This window comes from Condylura cristata, unplaced genomic scaffold (genome assembly GCF_000260355.1).
Source record: "Condylura cristata isolate star-nosed mole 26May11 unplaced genomic scaffold, ConCri1.0 scaffold00006, whole genome shotgun sequence".
In the NCBI taxonomy this organism is placed as follows: Eukaryota; Metazoa; Chordata; class Mammalia; order Eulipotyphla; family Talpidae; genus Condylura; species Condylura cristata.
In genome coordinates, this window is record NW_004567107.1 from 33,585,829 (window position 1) to 33,608,423 (window position 22,595).

Below are 22,595 nucleotides of genomic sequence, written 5' to 3' on the forward strand. Positions count from 1 at the left end.
AAATGACATTTCTTTCCTGGAACCTCCTCTTTCCCTGGATCACCACCCTGTTACATTTTGACCCAGGATTATAACAGGGACTGGGAAGTACACCAATTAAAGATAGTTAGTTGTAGAGGTGTGGCTAATGGGACCTGCTGGTGGATTGGTGTTGGGGGGGGGGTATATTAGATTTTTCTGTTTGAGCAAGTTGGGGGAAGGGTTGTACCATAACTTACTGACACAGGAGAGATTTGGAGGTAAATATTGAGGAGGTTGGGGAATCTAAAGTTTATTTTGTTCATGTCAGTTTTGAGATGCCTATTTGACATGTCAAGGGAAATGTCAAACAGTTCTTTTGATCTAACAGGTGTGAATGTTAAAGTGAGAGATGAGGAATACCTAGAATACTGCCTTCCTTCAGCATGAGCAGTGCATTTCCTCCCACCCCGTTTGCAGGTTATATTTAATATCCCCACAGAGCCTATATTCTGATACTGCTGTAGATTTTATATCAAACAAACATCCCATTTATTGATAATTATATTTTTAATTATGCAATTAAGAGCTGAGTTGCAATTGACATGGAATGGCTTATAGATGGTTAAAGTATCATGGTTTTGTATATTTTAGAGGCCACTCTATTTTCAACGTTTCATGCTATTTTTGGATGCTCTTGGAAAACTTGTGAAGAAAATTATATTATAGGTTTCCCTGATGATTGAGTTTGAAGAAGACAAGACAACCTGGGAGATTAGTGCATGGCAGGGGCTCAGTGGGCTTAGTGTTTAGTTATGGAAGTAGTTTGGGGGGGGGGACTCAAGTCCAAGAATACAGTGTGTTTTCTTTCTGCACTTGGGGAAAGCCTCTTCCCCCCTGTCCTGCAACCTTTGTTTTTTTTTTTTTTTTTTATTCTTAAAGGAGGCAGTGTTGTGTTGTGTTGACTGCAGGTCAGAGTCTGAGGCACACCCCTATTAGCTGCAAATCTTGCATCAGAAGTTTAAACGCTATTGGCCTCTGATTTTTGTGTGGGCCAAAGTCAGTCATTTTAGTAAAATTCTGTCATCCTTAAGCATTGCATTCTTAAAATAATGTACACTTTTAGTTAAAGACCTTACAACTTAGGTCTTAATGAATGTTTCTGGAAATTTCTAGGAAGTAGGGATACAAAATATCTTTTGTTGCCTGACACCTGGCCCCGAAAAAGCAACACAGGCTCCACACAATAGCCCTTTAGAGCAGAGACCTTATGAGAGAAATCATTCAGCAATGACATGGACACTTCTCTAAATGCTTGCATGCAGAGTGGGAAGGAACTGCAGGTATGTGAATGTCCCAGGCTTCTGAGGATGTCACAAAATTTGCTCTTGGCCAGATCTTTTGCGATGAAGAGGAGACAAGATTATGTAGACTACAGCCCCATTTCTTGGTGTCAAGTAGTTCTAATGCATCACAGAAATAAGTGTGTCTTGACTGTGGTTGCAAAGTAGTTTGAGGAGAACTTAAGATTTTTGAGTTTGCAACAAAAATAACATTTGGAGAAATGGGTGGTTGACCAAAGAGAAGCAGGCTCATACTTTTTGTCACTGACACATACTGAGTTTTGGGCATAGGCCCAGCTGGGGCAGGTGAGACCGAGCTGCAGCTAACCTTTGTTCTCCCTTTGTCATTTGTGTATTAGGGAACAGGAGGAGGAAATGTTGAGTAGGCCAGACTATGGCTTAAAAGTGCCTCCAGTTTTCTCCGTATTTACCATGCTACTGTCTTTCATTGTCCTATGTGTGAAGCTGAGTGGTCATAGGAAAAAGTTAAGAAAGCATGCATATTTACAAGGGGGAGAAGGTGTTAACATTTCTATGCTTGAATGCGTTTATAGTGTCGATTGAGAAATTTTAATTTTGCCATTACTAAAACAATTACCTTCTTCATCAGATAGTTTACAACTTCCTCAAAATGAAGGGCAGATTGTTAAGTGGAAAACAGTGAATGAACCTAATAGAGGTGAGCAGCATTATCACAAGCACTTTAGAATATTGTGGTGGAAATGTGAGAAAATTCTGGTCATCCTATATGTGGATTAGCAAGGTCTTCCATGATGTGGGAGTTAAGGATAAGCACAGTATCCATTTTCTGTAAAGTGTAAAAATGTAGATTCTTCTTGACTAATCCATCAATGTTAAATCGTGGTCTTTTGTAGCTGTGGACTGATTGCTTTCATGATTTCATTTGCTCCCCTGAAAATCTCTTATGCAGCAAGTTGGCTGGTAAAATAACAGGTTACAGGAGGAAGGTTTGAGGGTTACTAAGGTACCCTTCCTCCTGCCCTGTAACTGCAAGGTTCTTCCTGCTTTCACCCATCTGCTTAATTAGTCATAGCCATTCTCCAGGAACCACTTCTAGAACCTCTTCCTGGGAAGGGTACCCTGATCAGTCCAGTTCAAAGAAGACTTACTTGTCTGAGCATGAGTTGAGTGCCCTATTCATTTGACATTTGGAATTCATGCATCATGTTTCTTGTCTCACTGTTACATTTTTGTTCTGATTCTGGTTATAATTTATCTGATATCCAAATGCTTCAGCTCTTCTTGAACTGAAGACAATATTTACACCATTGCCTTATTTCTATATTGTAAAGCAATAGTAAGTCGTCAATAAAATTAGTTTCTGCCCATGTCCCTGATGGGACTTCACGACAGCAGAGGTTTTATTCCTTTGTATGTCCCTAGGTCTTTAGACCAAATTGGAGCTCGGTTTATTTTCTGCTTTTTCTGATTTGCCATTTCTTTTCTCTAAGGGGCGGGGTGCACCTTCGAGACTAGTGCATTTCAAGCAGTGTTCACAAACATCAACAACTGAGAGTTGTTTTTGGTAATTATTAGGTTCCACCTTGTGGCATGTACTGGGGATTTATTTTTGACAAGGTCATCTACTAGGAATTCATCTTCAGTTTCACATAGAATTAGCCACAAACTGAGCAGGCCCACTTCCCCCTCTGCAGCACTCACTCCCCACGTCCTGGTTCCCAGGCAAGTGGAACCCACTTGCCATACACCCTCTGGTGACTGTAGTCTCCATGGCCTTGCAGAAGCCAGGACGAGAGCTTCCCACATGGCCACCTCACAATCTGTTAGAAATTTTTTCACAGCTTGGTTTCTAAAGATAGATTTGTTCACCAATGTCAAATCCCAATCTGCCCCTTCCTTATATTGCTGTTATTTCCCCCTCCTTTGAATTTCAACCTCTATTTTCCAACTTTATCTCCACCTTTCCCTTCACATTCAGCCTCTATGTGAAGTTTCTCTAACTTGCCCTTTGAGAACTATTTACACATGGGTATGAACAGATCAAATAAACAGGAACTTAGGTTAATTTAATAGAAAAAATAAAATATGGAATAACATTGATTTTGGCCAGTATCAATTACAACCATTCTACTATATTTTACAAAAAAACAACTGAACATTTTACACATGTACAGTATTTTTCAGTAAAAGTGAATTTGGATTTAACAATGGATCGCTAATTAAAAGACAAAAGAAAACAGAAGATAGGACTTTTGTCTCTAGGTTAGAGCATTTGTTAAGACTCCAAACTTTGTACTATGCATTACATATCTCATTATGAATATATATATATTTATACATAATATATAACATTAACTTAAACTTTGAAAGCATTATGTTCTAGTTAATAATCTGTAGATAAACGAGGCAATAACACCCTAGTAGTTAAACCAGTATTTCCAGGAAGTGCGTCTGCATGGTCGTGGGAAAAGAAACATATTGTTGGACCCCAGTGAACTTGGCTGTCACTGTGAAGGGTATTTGTCTACAAACACAGATCTCATTTTTATCCTTCCCCTCCTAGTAATTTTGTGCCTCTCGTATTATGGGCTGTTTCAGTTGAATGGATTCCTTTGCTGGCAGTTCTGGTTTTGCCATCTGCTTGGTCTTGCTTTAGCTAGTGCTTACATTTGTCCATTTAAAAGTAGGCTTTTATGCTGTACCCAGGATTAACTTGCTTTTTCAAGTCTGAAGGGTCTACTCTATTATGAAGAGGAAAACTGTTCAGCAGTATCAGCTGATACCCTAGTTACTTATGAATCCTTATGGGAATCACTCTTATTACAAAGCTATGAAGAGGCCCATTAGACTGAAAATAATTCACCTTGGGTTGGATGTTAACTTCAATCTCTTGGAATGTGTGTTTTCAAGGTAGGCATTTTATTAGCTTCCTGCTTGGATGGGGTCCTTAGCGTCTACTTCCTAGCTGCTTCCCAGGATAATCGCTGTTGCTATAATTCCTCTTGCTTAGCTGTGGAGCTAGTGATATCTTGCAAATGAGGCTCTCATCTCAGAGGCATAAACCCTATAAGATGGCTGGTGACTCGCAGAGCAAATGAAGTCACCAATGGAGCTTTAATGTGGAATAAGAAGAAACAGTATCAATCTATCTTCCCCTCAATAGAGAAACTCAGAATTGGTAAAATGATCTACCAGACTTCATTTCTGTCCACTGACCCAAAAACAGTTTGGTATAATTGTCTGTTAGGTTCAGCCTGCACTTAGGGAGTCATAGAAAACCAGTGAAGATATTTCTAAGAAACAGACAATCTGAAGGACATGACATTCAGTGGACAGGTGTATCATAAGTACAGTTGTAGAGGGACAGAGGAATGGGAAAAATGAAAGAACCAGGAGGGTACAATCATGCCGCCCATATTCAGTTTCCAGTTTTATTTCTTAATAAGCACCATTGAAAAACACTGCCTGGCCAACTTGGGCACAAGCTTAAATATTATTTAAATAAATGCCATTTCTTAAAAAATACAGGACCTTTTAGAAACGTTGACTCCAGGAAGAAATCTCCTGTATCATATCCAAAATGCTTTCCATCACAATGAGTGGAATTTCTGATGGCCTTAAAAAAATGGTATGGGGAGAATGGCTAGATAGCACCAGGAGACTGTGCAGGGTCTACAAATCGAACACTCTGGATTTTGAGGGAGCTGGATTGGTCTCAGCTATTTGAGTAACTTTACACGCTGTCCATCACCATTTTGACTATGCAGCGCAATCCCGTTTGACCACCCGTGTGCAAGAAAAACCAGTCTACAATGGAAACGCCGGTAGCAGCAAGTCTAGCTGATGAAACCAGTGGAACAGACTTATCAAGTGAGTATAATGCCAAAACCAGCACATTACACGTGGAAAGTATCGATGTTCAACTGTGAAAAACTAAGACAAATGACTCTGAACACAACTCTGTGGGATGTTCTTAATGCCCTAAGGTCCAGTTTCTGCCATTTCCCCAACAGTGAACTCAAAAATGACTGATGCAAGAGCTTTCTGTTTCATTTTGATCTATGTCTACTGCTGTGATGTTTTTGAAAAGTATTTTTAGGTGTCTCAAAGGGGAAACAAGCAAGTAAAGGCAAAGGAAAAAAATGGACCTTCAAAACCAGGGCAGGAAATCAAATCATTACTTTAACGTCAAATTTTGGCATCAAATGCTTTGGTCATACAATACTGTCTCTGTGGTTCTGGTTGTTTAGTACTAAACACCCAGTTATAAAAGGTAGGCTTGTTGTAGGTTTTATTTTTTTTTTTCCATTTAAGTTCTGACAAAACAGTTCACCATCTCCCTGCACAAATTTGAGAGAAAAAAGAGAGCAAGAAAGAGAGAGGTGGCTTGCTTTTTTTTTTTTTGCTTGTTTTTTTTTTTCTTTTTAATAATAATATGGAGTAATCTATAAGTCTACAGGAACAAAGAAATCTAGGACGGCAGCTCAGCCTTGGAATGTACATGTTTTGCAGCAAAGTTGTTGAAGAACCTTCCGTTGGCACAGATTGTTCTTTTTCACTAGCATACAGAAGCCTCCTTCGGCCCAGGACTCTTCCGTTGCTTTTCCAGGAAGTCAGCAAGAGAGAGGGGGAGTTGAGGACGAGAGCAGCATGATGTACACACATGGGAGAAGTGTTTGATTGGCCAGAGTGGCAGATTGGGGGATTGGAAGAGATCATTCAGGAGCAGTCAACAGGAGGAAATTTGGTCCACCCAAAGTGATTTCAGTCAACAGCATTGTTTTTCAGGGAGAGATATTGCAGTCCAACGGTAAATGTGATTGATATCCATTTATGAAAGGAAAAAAGATTAGAAAAAGAATTAGAAATCAATAATACAAGCAAGGTATTTTTCTTTTTAGAATTACCCAGAACAGAGTATACAGTCATTAGTATTATTTCACAGAATCTAAGACATCACTATTTAAAGTACTACCAAGAAAAAAGTGATTCTTATTATTGCTTATGAAAGTAATATAGAACATGTTATTATTATTATTATTATTTTTGAAGTTCTTTTGGACTTCAGTTTAACACAACTAGTAACCAGGTACTTGATTCAGTTGACAATAACTACCACATCAACCTGCTGGAGCAGAGCAGCTATAAACTGCATCTGATGTCAGGTGTTAAGTATGTCTTAGAATCACTGAAATATGACAGTTGGAAGAGAATAAATAGCGTATCTCTCAGTGCAATTGTCTTATGATTGAAAGGCTCTTGAACATCAAGTGACCTAAAAATGGACTCACTGCAAAATAGGGTTCTTCATTTTTGCCACCAATTCTGACCCTCCACTTTTACCAGGTGCGTTTTGGCATAATCTACCCCCTGGCTTAGGGAAGGCAGTTAATGTAACAGAGCTTCAAATGGCTGACACGAAGGACATGAGTGATAACTGTAGGCATAGTGGGTCTCCTGGGAAAAGCACTCAATCTCCCTTGCAGGTTATTAACTTACAAAATAATCTGGTCCTATTCAGGTATATCTGAACCATATTTTTCAGTAAGGACAGGGAGCATAGTCTGGTAATTAAAAAGCACTATCTGCAAGGTCTCAGGTAAGCTACTGCCCTCGTCCTCTCCCCACAGTGCTGTGCAGTGAGAACTGGCTCTGCCCCACCCCGCCCGACCAATGCCACATGGGAAAAGCGATGAGGATGCAAATCCCCCTGAGATGCTCCCTGGCCACGCAGCCATTATGATGCCCTATCTGAGCCGTCACATGCTCAGTTCCTTTACTTTCTGGAGATTTCTAATAGGAGTTGTAGAATAACCATACAAGGTTGCTAACAGTATCCTCACTTTTTTTTCAGATGAGGGAGTTGAGAAGTTTATAACCTGCGCAAAGTCTGAACCCAGGTATGACTGATATTCTGCCACCATAGATAGCATTACTGTATTTTGTGAAATTCCTAGAAGATGCACCATCAAAGGAAGGGGAAGAATAAACCCAGGGGAATGACCCAATATTTTTCACTTTTCTTAACTTAGAAAAAACATAATTCATAAGTTTTTTTCAATATCGTAAAAATATAGTGTCTCCACCTAATTTAGGCACCAATTTGAAATCTTAAAATAGACAGATCACCCCTAGGTTAGAAGATGAAACAAGGATTTGTACTCACCGTCCTTGCAGATGGCCCCCATCTGACACATTCCTAAGTCTAAGAGATAACCATTGGGGCAGCTGGTACAGTTTCTGAACCCAGGACCATTACAAGTCAAGCAGCTGGCCTCACATCTATGGAAAAAAGGTACAACTTAGTAACCCCTCATACCTCACATAGAGGAAAACTTATGGTTACAATCAAGCGCTTAATGTCTTAAAATTGAAAGTCTCCCTTTGGAAAATAGTGCAAAAATACTTTCATATAGTAATTGCTGGCTTTGATAACATTGAAGAAAAGCTAGCAGGTACCTCTTTGACTTTAAATGCTTGGAAGTCAAATATTTTTATCCCCCTCCCCCCCTAAAGTGCTAGTAAGGCAAGATGAATGCTTGAAGCTCATCTTGTGAAGGCAGTTTCATGAAGAATCCCATAACCAAGGGGCAGACCCACTTACTTTTTGCAGGATTTGTGACCATTCTCTGAAGAGTGGTCAAAGTAATAGCTGATACTACAGGTCTGCACACATCTCCCGTCCTCCATGAAGTAACCCTCCGTGCAGTTAATGCAGCCATCAGCACCTGCCCCTGAAAAGCCAGACAGACAGCCTTAGAAGAAACTGTACAATGCCCTTGCTCCTCGGCATAGTTTGTGAAAATGGAATTATCAAGCTAGAATGTTGGGTCATAATACTTGTGCTTTTTCTTATATTCTTTGCAAAAGTGCCCCCATTTTAAATTGAACCCCCTTGTTAAAAAAACTCTTTGGAAGGAGTTAGAGATGTTACTGGGGTGACTGACACACTAGATGTCACTGAGGTTTCTTGTGAGGACAGGATCCCAGTAGCTGACTTATGAGAATACCAGTAGATTATCTAAAGAGAAGCATGCTTCTCTAGCATTTATTTCGAAGATACCAAGGGAAGCTGCAGGAATCATGGTTTAAAACAGGTAAATGCAAGCCAAACCAGAGCTGGGCAGAAGGTCGAGGGAAGAGGTACCAGCACAAGTGGCGCAGAAGCGGTGGCAGGGCTGGCAGTCCTGCCCGTTGAAGAACCATCCGTCCTCACAGGTGATGTAGCACCGCGATCCCTGCAGGCTGGAGACAGAGAGCAGCTGCTGTGATCCAGAGAGAGGTAATGATTCCCCAAGTCCAGACGTACGAATACACTTGCCCCCAGAGCCAGGGGATTTGGCAAAGCTTCAAAGCAGAGCAAACAGCCCTTGTACTCTTTCCTCTCCCAATGCCCATATTGCTTCCCTGTGCCTGTAATGATGTCCGCAGCATAAGCACATGCTGCAAATTTTGGAAGCATTCCTCTTGACTGGCTGACACTTTCCTTTTTGCTCAGTGTTATACAACCTGGAGGCTTGAAGACATATTTAGTGACAAGACAATCATACTACCTGACAAAATGCCTCACAGTGCCTGGAGATCCAGTCCTACTGTGTAAAGAATTAAAAAGCTGTTCTGTCATTATAAATGCAATTGGAAAACAACGGAAAGTGAATTAATGGGTAAAGCTAGCCTTGCCAACCTCCTGGCTCACACACCCAGGAGGGCCCCTTTCTTTGTAACAGTTTCTGGTTCCCACAACAAAATCACAATATACCTTTAGCTCTCTTGAATTATTTTAAATTGCAATGGATCGTTTAGCACAATTGCCTAACTGTACTGCTGTTACCCCAACATTGCAATTTCTCTTGTAGATAAAATGTGGAAACACTAGGCCATAATTCCCTCTCCTAGCTAGTATCTGCTGATATGAATGAAGGAGGTAAGTTTTTTCTTTCCTAATTCTGTCACCCATGATAACGTTGATGGTCTGTGGATTGATTCTCCAAATCAAAGAGCTGTAGAAATCACAACACTCAAGAAATATTTCTTTGTTAAATATTACTTGGTGAGTAAGTAAAAAGTTCATAAGAAGGACATGTATTCCTATAGATGTCACCAGATTGACATTATAACAGGGTCAAATAGTTCAACTATGAAGTTTTAGGTGTTCATTTTTACAACCAACGTGTGTGTGTGTATATATATATCTACACATACATATATACAATGACATCTTCAACTCTTTCTCTTCAATACACATCTTATTTGACTGTGCTTTGTATATGGTTTATAGTAAAATTTAGTTTTACCTATGCTCAGTAAACAAAAAAGAATCCCAAATAATCAAACATTTTGATTCCAATGTTTTATGCATAGATAATTTCCCCATGGTTGTTCTTAGCCACTATTTAAAAGGCTACTGATTTAAGGCAAAATGGTCTACCCTAGAAGCCCCTAAAACAAAAATACAGAGAGCCTGAGGGTCTCTCTGGGCAGCATAACTGGCAGGATGTACCATTTGAAGATCTTCTTAATGGCCAGAAAGGACTTGCCCTTTTTAAAAGTCCTGCTCTATAGGCTTCCTCTGTGAGAGGAAGTAGTATCACCAAAATTATCAAAGCTTTAACAATGCTGCCTACATTTTATAATGACCTCTTAGGTTGGCATCAAGTCAGCAGGAGACAAAGGCCGCACTGTGTGAGGAAGGAATGAACTAAGTGGGGCACACCACAGAGTGCAGTTGTTGGAACCCTGAACTTTCTGCTGCCTCCAAAAGGCAGTGGCCTGACAAGTGAGTGTGCTGTGTGACCGCCTGGCCACTTCTGTGATCAACTAGTTACATGAGTTGTACTGTCCCGTGTGGTCCAGCGCCCGAGCCCTTCATGGTGGCTGGTGAGCCTAAGCAATGGCATTTGAAATTTTACTTGTGTTTAAACTGGCACATGGTTCAGGTTATTGACTTATTAAATTTAAATGCTGATCCAGCATTTCTTAAAAAATTATCCAAACTGAGAGGTGCTCTGTGGGTAAAATATACACCAAATTCTAAAGACTTGTTACAACAATGGAAAAGAATGTAAAACATCTGTTAACTTTTTAAATATAGTCTTCAAGTTGAAGTGTTATTTTGGATATAAGTAAGCTAAATGTTTATATAATAAATTTCACCTGCATCTTTTCAAATGACTATAGGCATTTAACTGCCAGATGATAGAATAATATTAGCAATATTACCTAGCACTATCATCTGGCAGTTGTGTGCCAGGTACTGATAATTAGGACACCATTGTTTAGATCGTGAAAAATTATCTCCCTGGACCTACTTTCCCTTCTGGTCAAAGGATCAAGTGCAGCACAATTCCATCATTACCTAAACGGGGAGTGTGAGTCCTCACAACACAGGGTGGTCTGCCCTTCTGTAAGAATATCAAGTGGCCACCTAGTTAATCTGAGCTGCATTTTGTTCTCTTACATTCTGTCCTCGATTTGGCTCTAGCACTGAACAAGGCATCCGTTCAGGAAGAATCTGCTGTCAAGTCTGTGTGCATGCCGTAACATAATGGAGGCAAGCCTTGGGTACTTAAGAGAATGATTAGCTATATGAAGAGAAAGAGAGGGAGTAGTTGGTGACCATCAACAGAATGACTCAGCAAGGTTAAATAGAAATTGTTGGGCATTAACCACACAGGAATCCTTGACAGGCACATTGCTCTCCAAAAAAGTAGAGGAAAGTCTCTCAAATGGCCATTTTTGTTTACTTGGATCTGAGCCATCATCTTTACAGAGAATTACTTGGTTTATAAACCTTCCTTAACCAGAAAGGGATCCAATTTTTCACATATAATGGTACAGATAATGCAAATAGCTGTCAAATGTTTGGGAGTGAGTCAAAGCAAGGATAGATGGGAAGAGGTTCGTTTGTTTATATGTGTTTCCCCCTCCATTTATATTGAAAGCTCTGTGTGCTGCATTACCTGAAATCCTTTCCTCTTACCTTAACCCATCCCTGCATTCTGTACAGTTATGGAATTCAGTACATGTCTTGCAGTTTTCACTGCATTTCCGGCACAGGTTTTTCTCTGTTAGGAAAAAAAAAGTCACAGGCTATAAATCAATTGGTTGATTGGAATATGAGGTATGCTGAGGTTTGTTAATGTATGCTGTGGTTCATAAGACCTTGAGCAGAGAATAGCAGGAAAAGCCTTGGACTACATCTGTTGTCATTTCTCCACAAATCCAATATAGGTAGGAATTGTAGACTGGGAAATAAATTTATAGTTACCGTGTTGCCAGCAAGAAAACCACAGCCCTCTTAATTGACTACTTTGACTTCTCCCTGCCTTTTCTCGGTCTCTTTCCACAACAGGGAGAAGCTGGGGTGAAACTCCTATGTGAGCTTTTAGGACTACTGTACTAGCAGTTGCAATCTACATTTGAGGAAGCAAGGTCAGGGTTGCTCTGTTCTTCCATTGTCTAGAGTCTGGTGCTTTATAGTTGCAGTAGAGGTGCCTAAACAGATGCATTGTGAAACACAAGTCCAAAATGGGGAGGAGAAAAAGGTAAACGTATGATTGTTCTATTATAGTAAAAAAATGATTTGCAATATTACGTAAGGCCTTTTACTAGAGGTAAAAATTTTTCTGGAAAAAGTACTTTCTCTAAAATGCAACTGGATGATAACCATGTAAACCTGTAGGATTGAGTGAAGCTGTGTGTCTGGTATTCTCTTCCTCATTGTACTCGACTTGTTGGTTTCTTTCAGTGTCAGAGAAACCTATTGCAGCTAGCCTGAATTCATCAGCATGAAATACAGTTGACCCTTAAATAAAGGGGGTGGGAGGGGTTGTTAGGGGCACTGATTCTTACATGGTAGAAAATCCACATAAAACATAGAGGTGGCCCTAATGTCTATGGGTTTTGCATCTGTAGATTCAACCCAGTGACATTCGCAATTGGTCGAATCTGTGATGTGGAACCAAAAAGTTAGAAAAAAGTCTGCACATAAGGAAACCCATGTTGGTTAAGGGTCAACCATACAAAGTCCTAGTCTCTTATGTTAGTTTGTGCATGGTCTCCCCAAAGTCAGAGGGCATAGATTTGCATTACACTTATAACACATCCAGAGAATCTGTCTATTTGTCTTGAGGAGCTAGTGAAATTATTCAAGAAAGCTGTTTCAACAATAAAGCAGCATAAATGTATTGGCAGTCATCAGCAGCCATGATCACTGTGTTATATGCAAACCCACTTGTTGATGGAAAACATGGGAGTGATGGGAGAAACAGACCTACAGAAATAAAATTCCGAATTCTTTCTAGGAATAATATTTATCAAGAAAGTTGAACCTTAGAAAAGAAATTTGGTTTTTGAATGTTGCACGACAGGATCACTATAGTGGAGATAGATAATTAGTACTTTTTCCAGAATCTGGGAAGGGGCAACTCTATAGAAAAGATAGATGCACAGACCACTGGTCTCAGTAGATTAATTGTCTGAATAGTGTTCCTTAATTATCTGCTTTTGGACTCTGGAAGAACTACTGATTATTGCCACTATATTGATCCTGTCATGCAACATTCAAGAACCAAATTTCTTTTCTAAAGCTCAACTTTCTTAATAAAATTGAATTCTTTCTAGGAATTATATTTATTTCTGTGGATTTTACTTATCCCCTGTCACTCCCATCTTTTCCATCAACTTGTAGAGCATATTGTAGATTTAAGGGGAAATGGAATCCTTATCTGTTATTCTAAAGGGTTAGTTGAGAGATTCCATCTGCCACATGGCGAAATGCCAATCTTTGAATCAAGAGTATCCCAAATTCTGGCCTCATTAAAACAGCACAATCTCTTGTTCCTTTGTTCCAGTTTCTTCTTACATTGTGTAGAAACCTGAAGTTTTAGAGCCATCACATACCGTGGTGTGACACCCTCCTTAAGACAACTTACCTAGAACTCAGCAACAAAGCCAAAGAGTCCTACAGAAGAGCAGTGTCTAATGGTAGGTGCTTATTAGTGCCCAGCCTCTGTGAAGTTACATAGTTACATATTTAATTTACAGACTTCCCCTTAGAAAGCTGTAAATAATTTCTGTCCATGTGAAAACTAACTCCAAATTACTGTTGTATTGCCAAATACAAAGTTACTGAGTTTTGCCTCCCTGGTGCACCACTAATCACTAGGTAGGTTCCCTCAAGAGTGGCTCGACTGAGTCTTTCTAGAGTAGTTTTTCATCACCCTGACTGGTCAGAGTGGTTCATGGTATCTGAACTGTGTGTATATAAACAAAGGTTATATCTGGAATCTTAGAGTGTTTTTACGTGCCAGAGGGTGTTTTCCTGACCAGACCCTAAGGGGATTACCTCGTGGACTACACTTTGTGCATACTGTAACCAACTGTCAATGGGTAAGTTCATCCCGGGTGACTCCTAGAGAGCCCCTACCTGGTTTCCTTGGCCCTCTCCATGTGCCTTTTCTCCCTGCTGATTATGCTTTGTGTCCTTTTGAATAAGTCATGACTGAGAATGCCACTATAAACTAGTCTTGGGTGTAATCCTCGCAATCACTCAGTTTGAGAACCCCCTGGAAGTTAGTTAATTTTTATATTATTCCTTTCTAAAACCAAAATATTTGAAATCTACTCACTGGTGTCCTGATATGATCCATCGGGGCAGTGAGTCACACAGCTGTTGGTTTCTTCGTTCAGGAAGTACCCGTATTTACAGGACAGGCACTGGTCACCGTGGCTCCCAAAGCAGGACTCACAGTTGGGGGCACACTTTCTGCATCGCTTCTTGTCAGCGTGATAGTGGCCAGGGGGACAGCTCGAGACACAGATCCTGTGTGTGGAGGAAGAAGGATGGTTTTACCATAAGGGCTACTTCTATTTTTATGTAGTAGTTGCTATATGGATCCTTGATGTGTGGTAGTTATATGCTGCTGTCTAATATATGCATTTACATTGCATACAGTAAATTTTACAAGAAAATTTCCTTGTTTGCCAATATTTTAAGGACAGGATTTTGTGTGTTTTGCTAAATTTAGGAGACAACAAAGGTGTTTCAGTAGCCTAGGACATTTTTCCCCATTGAAATTCCAGCATGCACGTTAACAGGAATGGGGACATCTGTGCAAGTCAACTCCATATAGTGGTTATTTCTACTGCCTAAAGGAGGGAGAAGGTGGTATGGTCATGACAGGCATGAGGAACAGTTGTATTCCACTGCCGTGACCTGTGGATACCTACCTATACAGTCTGAGGTAGAAACCAGGGGTTCAGAGACACAAGGTGCAAGCCAGATTCACCTCCATGCCTAGAGTGAGGCAGGGCAGGGACCAGCGCTTTTGCTACACTGAGGGCTTGTGGGTCAGGGAGTGCGAAAAAGCTCACCTGCTGGGCCTCTGCACTAGCACTTTTATGAAGAACCAATGAGCTGTAGTATTAAGTATCAATGGCCTGCAAAGGTCTGGAGAGGTAGAACTTGCCACTCCAGCCCCCTTCCAGAGTTCTCAGTTTCACAGTACACATACGCCTTGTCTTGCAATTCAGAACTGGCTACATTATTGTTAACTACAAGAGGAAGCAGTGGGTTTGTGTGGCATCTACTTTGCGGTGCAGAGGTCCTGGTGGGAGAGTATCAGAAGCTGCTGCCTGTTGTGACTGGCGAGTACTCTTGGGAACTCTGTTTTGTGGGGTGGGGACATAGTGGGACTTTTTTTCTCTCACCTGGTGTTGTTTTTCAGCTTGTAGTAGTAGTGTAAACAGTCATTGCAGTGGTCTGGTCCTGGCCCGTCACAGCCAACCTCACTGCACTCAGGGTCACAGGGACCTTTCCAAAGTAAATTACAACAACACTTGGTAAAATGATTTTAAAGCAGGTCGACTTTACCTGAACTTTGCTGAAAATAAGATACTTTTTCTTAGGCAGTCAGAGTAGACAGAAGAATAATGTACTATGTGGTTATAAGCCCAAAGATGGACTCCTGATTTTTTTTGGGGGAAAATCTCAAATTACCTAGGCACCAAGAAGGTAAGTCCTAGCCATGACTTGGTTTTCAAAGCACATATGATTGCCTTTTGGGATATAACAAATATTTCAATATTCAACTGAGAAATGCCACTGTACAACTGAAAAATAAAAACCTGACTAATTAAATATGCATAATGGTAAATAAAAATGTCAGACTAATTAAAGAGAGAGAGAAGTTAAACTGTTGAAAGAGGAAGTTATTACTGAGACCTTGGACCAGCTCGTCCATCTTGTTCAAGGTCACTGAAGCCACTGAATACCTTGTGATGCTGTGGCTGGAAAGAAACCTCATTATGGTATCTGGCACGAGCTTATCAGCATCTCGTCTTGGATTACAAAGCAGGTAATTCAGGCAAAGAGAGTAGTGGTAAAATTGCATCCTACCCATAGGGCAGCTCAACAAAAGAAAACTACACATAAATTAAAAAAAAAAAAGCAAGCAAGCTTAAAGAAATCCAGACCAGGGATGATGGTTCTTAAGCTCTCTTGCTATATACTCTTTAGTATAGAGCTAGAGAGAATGCACAAACAGAAAAACAAAATTCCAGAAAGATGGAGCTATTTTGTGACTGATGAAAAGCTTTCTAACAGTGGGTTGGTTATAGAACTCCCTTCTCTATATTTTGGGACGTGTGGTCTCATTTTAAGTCTTTGGGAAAACAGTGAAACAGTGCTATCAAAGGACTCCTGGGGAAATCAGAAATAAAGGTCAAGATCTTGCTATTCAAAATTAATATGATTTTAAAAATAGCAACAAGATTACTCAAAATGTACAAACAGTAAACTCAAGGGTTCCAGAAATGTTTGGACCATCCTTATTTTAATCAAAAGGAGTGGAGACTTGGCCTCCTTAAAGTCACAGTCTGTGTTCTACAATCAGCTAGTCAAAAATAGAATGGGGGAAGGGGCAGGAAGGAAAAACAATCAGATATCCTTATTTTACAGATGAGAAAATAGACCTTCCAAGAATTCTTAAAGGCTTGCCCAGTATCCAATGCCTAAGAGAGGGGTTCAACATAGGTCCTACTTCTTAGTCCAGATTCCTCCTCCTCAGGTAGTAGATCATGTGCTAGAAATGAGTCATTTTGAAAAGCTTCAGACCTGAACTATACTCCTGATTCCCCCCAACAGTCAGTTGCTAGCACTGTTTATCTGTTTTTCCAAAGAGTTAAAATTGCTCTCAAAATTAAATGCCAGTTAGTACAGCCTCGGAGAGGCACATAGGGGGAGAGTCTAGGCCCTGAGGGCTGATATGTAGTCAGTTACATATCCCTGTAATTCGATGCAACTGTATAGGGATCTAGTTATGATAATGCCATCGTGGCTCTGAACACAGTGACTTTTTAATGAAGGTGAAAATCACTGCTCCAAAGTAAAGGAGTCATGAGTGGCCCTAAATTTCCAACAGATGATTTCTACAGTTAAATGCAAAAAAGCATTTATTATTGATATGTGCCAAAGGGCTCTGTGTGGCAAGTTTGTCTGCTGCTCTGATTCCTTGTTAATTTTAAACTGTCCCCAATGCACTTTAGCATTTTAGGTTGCAGGATAATGAAAATGTCTTTCTCTCACAAGTGTCAATGTGGACATTTTGCAGATGCAATTAAAAAAAAAACAATCCATGGGGATGTACAACTTAAATTTGGACATTATTTACATACAAATTGGGTACGTTATTATGCTTCATGTTGATTTAATATTAATGATTTTGGATATACTTTTATCAGAGAAGATGAAATAGTTTGCTCTTTATAACATTAATAATGTTACAAACTCAAAGCAAAGACAGACACAATCTTAATGAACTAACCAGAGTTGAGTCTGAATTATGAACGCTTATTGACTCTGGAATACTACTTGTTTAGAATAAAAGGAACATGCATATTTAAGATATTCAGTGAAGATGATTAATAGAGTACTTTTGTCTTTAGCAAAAGAATCTTAGCTTCAGGGAAAAAAAAATCCCATCTCAAGGTACATTGAGCTGCTATTTTATAAACACTTCTTCATTTAGGGAAATTTTGTTCATGAAATACTATGTATCATATATGCCAGAAGGACTGCAGTCTCCTATATGGCAGCCAATGTAACAAGAGAGAAATGAGAAATCAGGCAGAAAAAAAAACTGGACTAATTGCCTCAAAAAATTACCTAAAACTTATAAATGTGCACAGCCAAACAGTTCTTATCCCGTTTCTGTGTACTGGTAATCTACTCCCACCAGACCAACAAGACTCAAATATTTCAGTAGCATGGGATGACTGAACATGGTAAAATGTTTTCCCCATGAGAGAATATGCAAATTAAAATTTTAAACAATAGAGGAACTACTGATTATCTGGTCAATGAATCAGAAAAGGTAAGACCAGGAGATCCCCTTAGAAGGAAAAACATCCTTAATTAGTAAGAGGGTGATAGCTCAATGATGTCCATGTACTTGGAAAATAATTAAACCAAAATAAGTTCCAGATGAATTAATGGCTAAATATAAAAACAAGAGATTACAAAATGTAGCTGTTTTTAAAAGAAATGTCTGTAGAAAAATACAAATGCTATTGTCTGAAACTAAACCCTCCAATTTTCTTTTTTCTGTCAAAAGAACACATGAAAACCACATTTCAGAAGTGGTAAGTGAGAAAATATTTTCAAATATAAGGCAGTAAAACAGTTCTTATAGATAAGAAAATTGCCACCACTTTAAATATAAAAATGGGCATAAGAATAGCATTTAATTCAAAAAAGCACTAGACAAGAAAATGTTTAACTTATTCCAAACTCAGCTATACTAATTTAATGGTGCTTTTTCCCTTATAATGTTGACAGGAATGAGGACAATAAACACCCACACAGCTGGTCAGTGCATAGTGTCTAGAAAACAAAGTCTATCCAAGCCTTAATACTGGATTATTCCCTTTGATGCAGCAATTTGTAGAAGAGAGCTTTGTTCTACAGAAGTAGAGATATAGACAAAGACTGACAGTGATGTGAATCCAAATCTTGTTTAAGAAAATGTTAAAACTCTACACCTCCCAGATTTTGGACTAAATGGAGCACAGTATGATCATACTGTGGACTGTTTGCATTTAAATGTGTGTTCTGATGGTCCTTGACAACAGGCAAATATGCTTGTGATCTCTCTAATGGAAAATAAAGACTATGTAACCTACACGGTGTGGTTTTAATGTTGTAGAAGAACATGGGCACCGTCTCTAGGCTTGTATGTATGTGCACGTATCAGTAGTGGGGAGTGGGAAAAGCTGGGAGGAGAGGGTCGAGGTTTTTCTGTGTGTGGTGAGATAGTGCCTGAGCCAGCTGTCAGCCACTGCCCCGATGGAGGTCAGCTCACCTGCGTACTCTTCCGTTCCATAGTCATCCGTGGGGTCTTCAACTCGGCTATAGCGAGAACGTTCTACTTTAGGAAACTCGTTGGTTGGTGAGTACGGTTGCACAGAGGTGCCATAGAGGACCAAAGACCATTCTTTCAGTTTACCTTGGGAAACAAATCAGAGCATGATCAGACATTTACTTTTTATAGTTTGCTTCCTTCTCAGGCAAAAGGGAGAAGAGTCAGATGAACTGTGGTATGAGAGAAAGGGCTAGAAACGCACTTTGCGCCATTTGCAGAATGAACCACGTAATAATCACAATCCAGCATTTACTGAGCATCATTGCAGGATAGGCCTCTATTTAGGGTTTACAGGAAGACTCAAACAGACCTCAGACTATTGGACCAAAGGATGAATTTCAAACTAGGAGTAGTGACGAGAATCCTAAGACACCACAGAGGACTTTAAGTCAAAAACACTTGTTGTTGATGTTGGACTTATTTATCAATACATAGAGATGAAAAGTAGTATTTCATTGCACAAATTACCAAGTTAGTCAATCTTAACAGTGCATAATATAATAACCCTCTTCTCATGCTATCTTGTGACAGCCAGCAGACACATTTGCCAAAGATTTAGTTTGTCAGTCACATAAACCACATTTCCATGCAAAGTGCTAGGTAGCACCTGCAGCGTGTGTCCAGGGGCCACTAGGGGAGAGCACGGAGATAGAAATTCTGCAAGGGTGGATGTGTCCTAACTGGACAGTGCTGCAATGGAGCATTTTCCAGGCAAGGCTGTCTTGAGCCTCTTGGATGGCATGCTCACAGGAGACATTTTTGTTTTAATTCCTACTTATCCACTTATCTCCTAGCTTTCTAACACTAAAGTCCTTAATGTAAAAGTAAGAAACAAACTACCTGCAGGCCATGAAGTTTAATAAGAGTCATATCAAAAGGAATCAACCATAAGCAGAAGGAATTAAGACAACTAAGGGAATAATAGTAGTGGGAATAAGCTAGTAGGGAGGGAGGAACCCTCACACCGCTTCCTCTAGGGCTAATACATGGGAGGTAGGCATGGACAGAGCTGGGCCTCTGCTGTGCTGTAGAGCAGTGAATTCCGGCATGTCAGCTAATTCATTCATTAGCATCTATAAACACCATAAAATTATCATTTGTAAGCGCTTACTGTCACCTTTCATTTCATTCAGTGTTCACAGCAACAAGGAGGTACGTACTTCTAGTCCCATTATACAAATGATGAAGATGGTTGACGGAGGTTGTTAACTTTCCCAGTGGGCAGAATGATACTGAAAACAATTCTGGTTCAAGGTGGAAACAAAGGAAGATCCTGAGCTCACCTCCTACCATGGACATGATGAATCTATAGCTACATATGGAATAATGCCCTCTAAGACTGCAAAACTGTTTGAGTGATTCCTATGCACTGAGTGAATGAGAGAAAATAGAAGTGGATAGGAAAGGCCGAGAAAGGCTTCCCATAAAGCCAACATGGGACATGGGGATTCATAAGTAGGAGAGACCTCACACAGCTCGAGTTCTCCCTGAGGAGCATAGGGCGTGAAGCCCAAATTGGGCACCCCTTTTAGATTTGCACCTGACAGATTAGCCTCCAAGGGACATGTCCATAATCCACAAAGCTAAAGAAAAACTGAACAATGATTCTTAAAGGGTTGTGTGCTTACACAATGGGGCAAACACCCACCCCAAGGCCCATGGCAGAAGTAGCTAATTCTTTCTGTGCAAGAGGCTGTCTCATGTTAAAATAGATCTCTGCCCTCAGGCCAAAACTTTGGCACAAATCTAGGGGTGTCCTGAAATCTTCCACAAAGATGGAGTTGCTGAGTAGATGCCAATTTTGTATTCTATCTACTTTGCTCCAGCTCACCAAAATCTCTCAGAAAGCAGCATTTTATCTCATCTGGTGCACCAGTTTTTCTGACTGCTACACACAGGTTGGCAGGCCCCAAAGAACTGTGACAAATGTGGAAAGAGTCCATACTGGCTACCATGCTCAGGGCACAGGAAGAAGCAACAAATGGAGGCATCCAGTCTTTCTGTGAAAGCAGCTTACTAGCTCATCTTCACAGCTGCGGCCTCAGGAGCAGGCTTCTAATTAAACACTTAACTAAGAGCCTGCTCTACCCATCTCCAGAAACCTCAGAGGACAGATGAGTGCTGACTTCCTAGACTCCCTTTGCCTTGTTTCAAAACACCAGTAGCTCTTGAAGGGGAGCTCAGATAGCTGTCTAGTTCCTGGTTTTTGTGACTGCTACCCAGAGCCACCCTGTGATAGCCTGGATCCGGTGGCCAGCAGAACTGAGTTTCTAGATTCCACAAGGCTCTAGCTGACAAATGAAGAGACAGGCTTAGAAAGGCTACCAACCACAGGGCACAGTGCAGATAGAAGGAAGCAGCCCTCAGTTTCTCTATAAAGGAGGCATATTTGCTTGTGCTGGAGTTGGAGCACAGAGACAGTGTCTCCTCGGGAACATAGGTAGACACAGACCTGGTAGAGACAACCTTTTCACTTTCTGCCACACACAAGGTTGCTGGTAGCTTCTAATAAGAAACTTGTAAACTTGTGTAAGCACCCTGATTTTTGTTACCCACATGGCCCAGCTCTGTGGACCAGTGGGGCTTATACTTGTGGTCCCACGGGTCTATATATATTTGGATACTGTGAAAGTTGCTAAAGGCCTGGCTTTCAATAAGCTTGAACCTAGATGCTACTGAGATCTTCCCTTTGGGGCCTTAAGAGATCTTAGCCCATCATCAACTTCTGCAATACACTGAGGATAAAATAGTGGCTTGCCAAATGCCCAAAAGTAGATGACTGGAATTAAAAAGATGTGGTATATATATACAATGGAATATTACTCAGCAACCAAAAAAAAAAAACAAAAAAAAACACACATGTCTTTTGCAGCAACTTGGATGGAGCTGGAAAAGATCATGCTTAGTGAGATAAGCCAGAAAGAAAAAGAAAAATACCAGATGGTTTCTCTTATAGCAGGAGTATAAAGGACCAGGCAAGAAAATGGTAACAATGAACAGTCATATACCAGAGACATTTTGTGGGGGTAGAGTGGGGAAGGGGATCAAAAATGGAGGGGGGGGAAGGGAAGTGCACGAGACTATGGTGATGGCACATGGGTGACTTGGTGATGGGAAACCCATGGGATTACAATTGAGATGAAAAAAAAAATGTACAAAATGATGTAAAAATAAACTATTATATGAAAAAAAATAGGTGGCTTAGACAGTCAGAGTTTTAAGAAACAACCAGAAGTATCAGCAGGGTAAAACAAAAAGGTTCATCTCCAATATAATACTACTAAAAACTGGGAGAGTTGCCTATTTATTGCAGCATTGCTCATTGATAGATATGGTATGTATAGAATGTGGTATGTCTATAATGAAACAAATCAAGTTTATAGATTTAGAGGAAAGATTGGCAACAGCCTGAGGCAGAGGTTGGAAGAGGGTAAAGTGGGTGAAGAACGTCAAAAGGCACAAACTTCCAATTTTAAAATAAGTCCTGGATGCAAGTTTCACTGAGTATACAAAACTTAATGTCATTCAGTAGTTAACAAAAAGCAAGAAAAAGTCACATGGATCATTTCAATAGAAGCCAAAAATGCACTTGACAAGATATAGCATTCATTTATGACTAAATCAATGAAATGAAAATAAACAGAACTCATTTCAATAAAGGCCATCTATGACAAACCCATCATACTCAATGGTGAAAACTAAAAGCATTGTCCCCTAAAACCAGTAACAAGACAAGGACATCTTCTCTGTCTACTACTGTTCAATACAATATTGCAGTCTGAGCTGGAAAATTAGGTAAAAAGACAAAGGGCATACAAATTGTAAAAGAAGTGAAACTATTGGTATTCATAATGACATAATATATACTGAAAATCCAAAAAAAAAAAAAAAA

General features: G+C 40.0%; 1 protein-coding gene across 1 annotated transcript in view; it reads right to left on the minus strand.

Moving 5' to 3' along the window:
- Positions 1 to 5,688: 5,688 nt before the first annotated feature.
- Positions 5,689 to 22,595, minus strand: part of PCSK5 (proprotein convertase subtilisin/kexin type 5) — a 272,056-nt gene continuing 255,149 nt past the window's right edge. The window contains exons 14-21 of the mRNA XM_004677562.2: positions 18,644 to 18,787; positions 14,994 to 15,096; positions 13,913 to 14,106; positions 11,263 to 11,347; positions 8,431 to 8,528; positions 7,888 to 8,017; positions 7,450 to 7,565; positions 5,689 to 5,883 (exon numbers count right to left, since the gene is read on the minus strand). Of these exons, the coding sequence (XP_004677619.1) occupies positions 5,768 to 5,883; positions 7,450 to 7,565; positions 7,888 to 8,017; positions 8,431 to 8,528; positions 11,263 to 11,347; positions 13,913 to 14,106; positions 14,994 to 15,096; positions 18,644 to 18,787 (986 nt within the window). The 3' untranslated portion in view covers positions 5,689 to 5,767. The remainder of the gene's footprint in view (positions 5,884 to 7,449; positions 7,566 to 7,887; positions 8,018 to 8,430; positions 8,529 to 11,262; positions 11,348 to 13,912; positions 14,107 to 14,993; positions 15,097 to 18,643; positions 18,788 to 22,595) is intronic.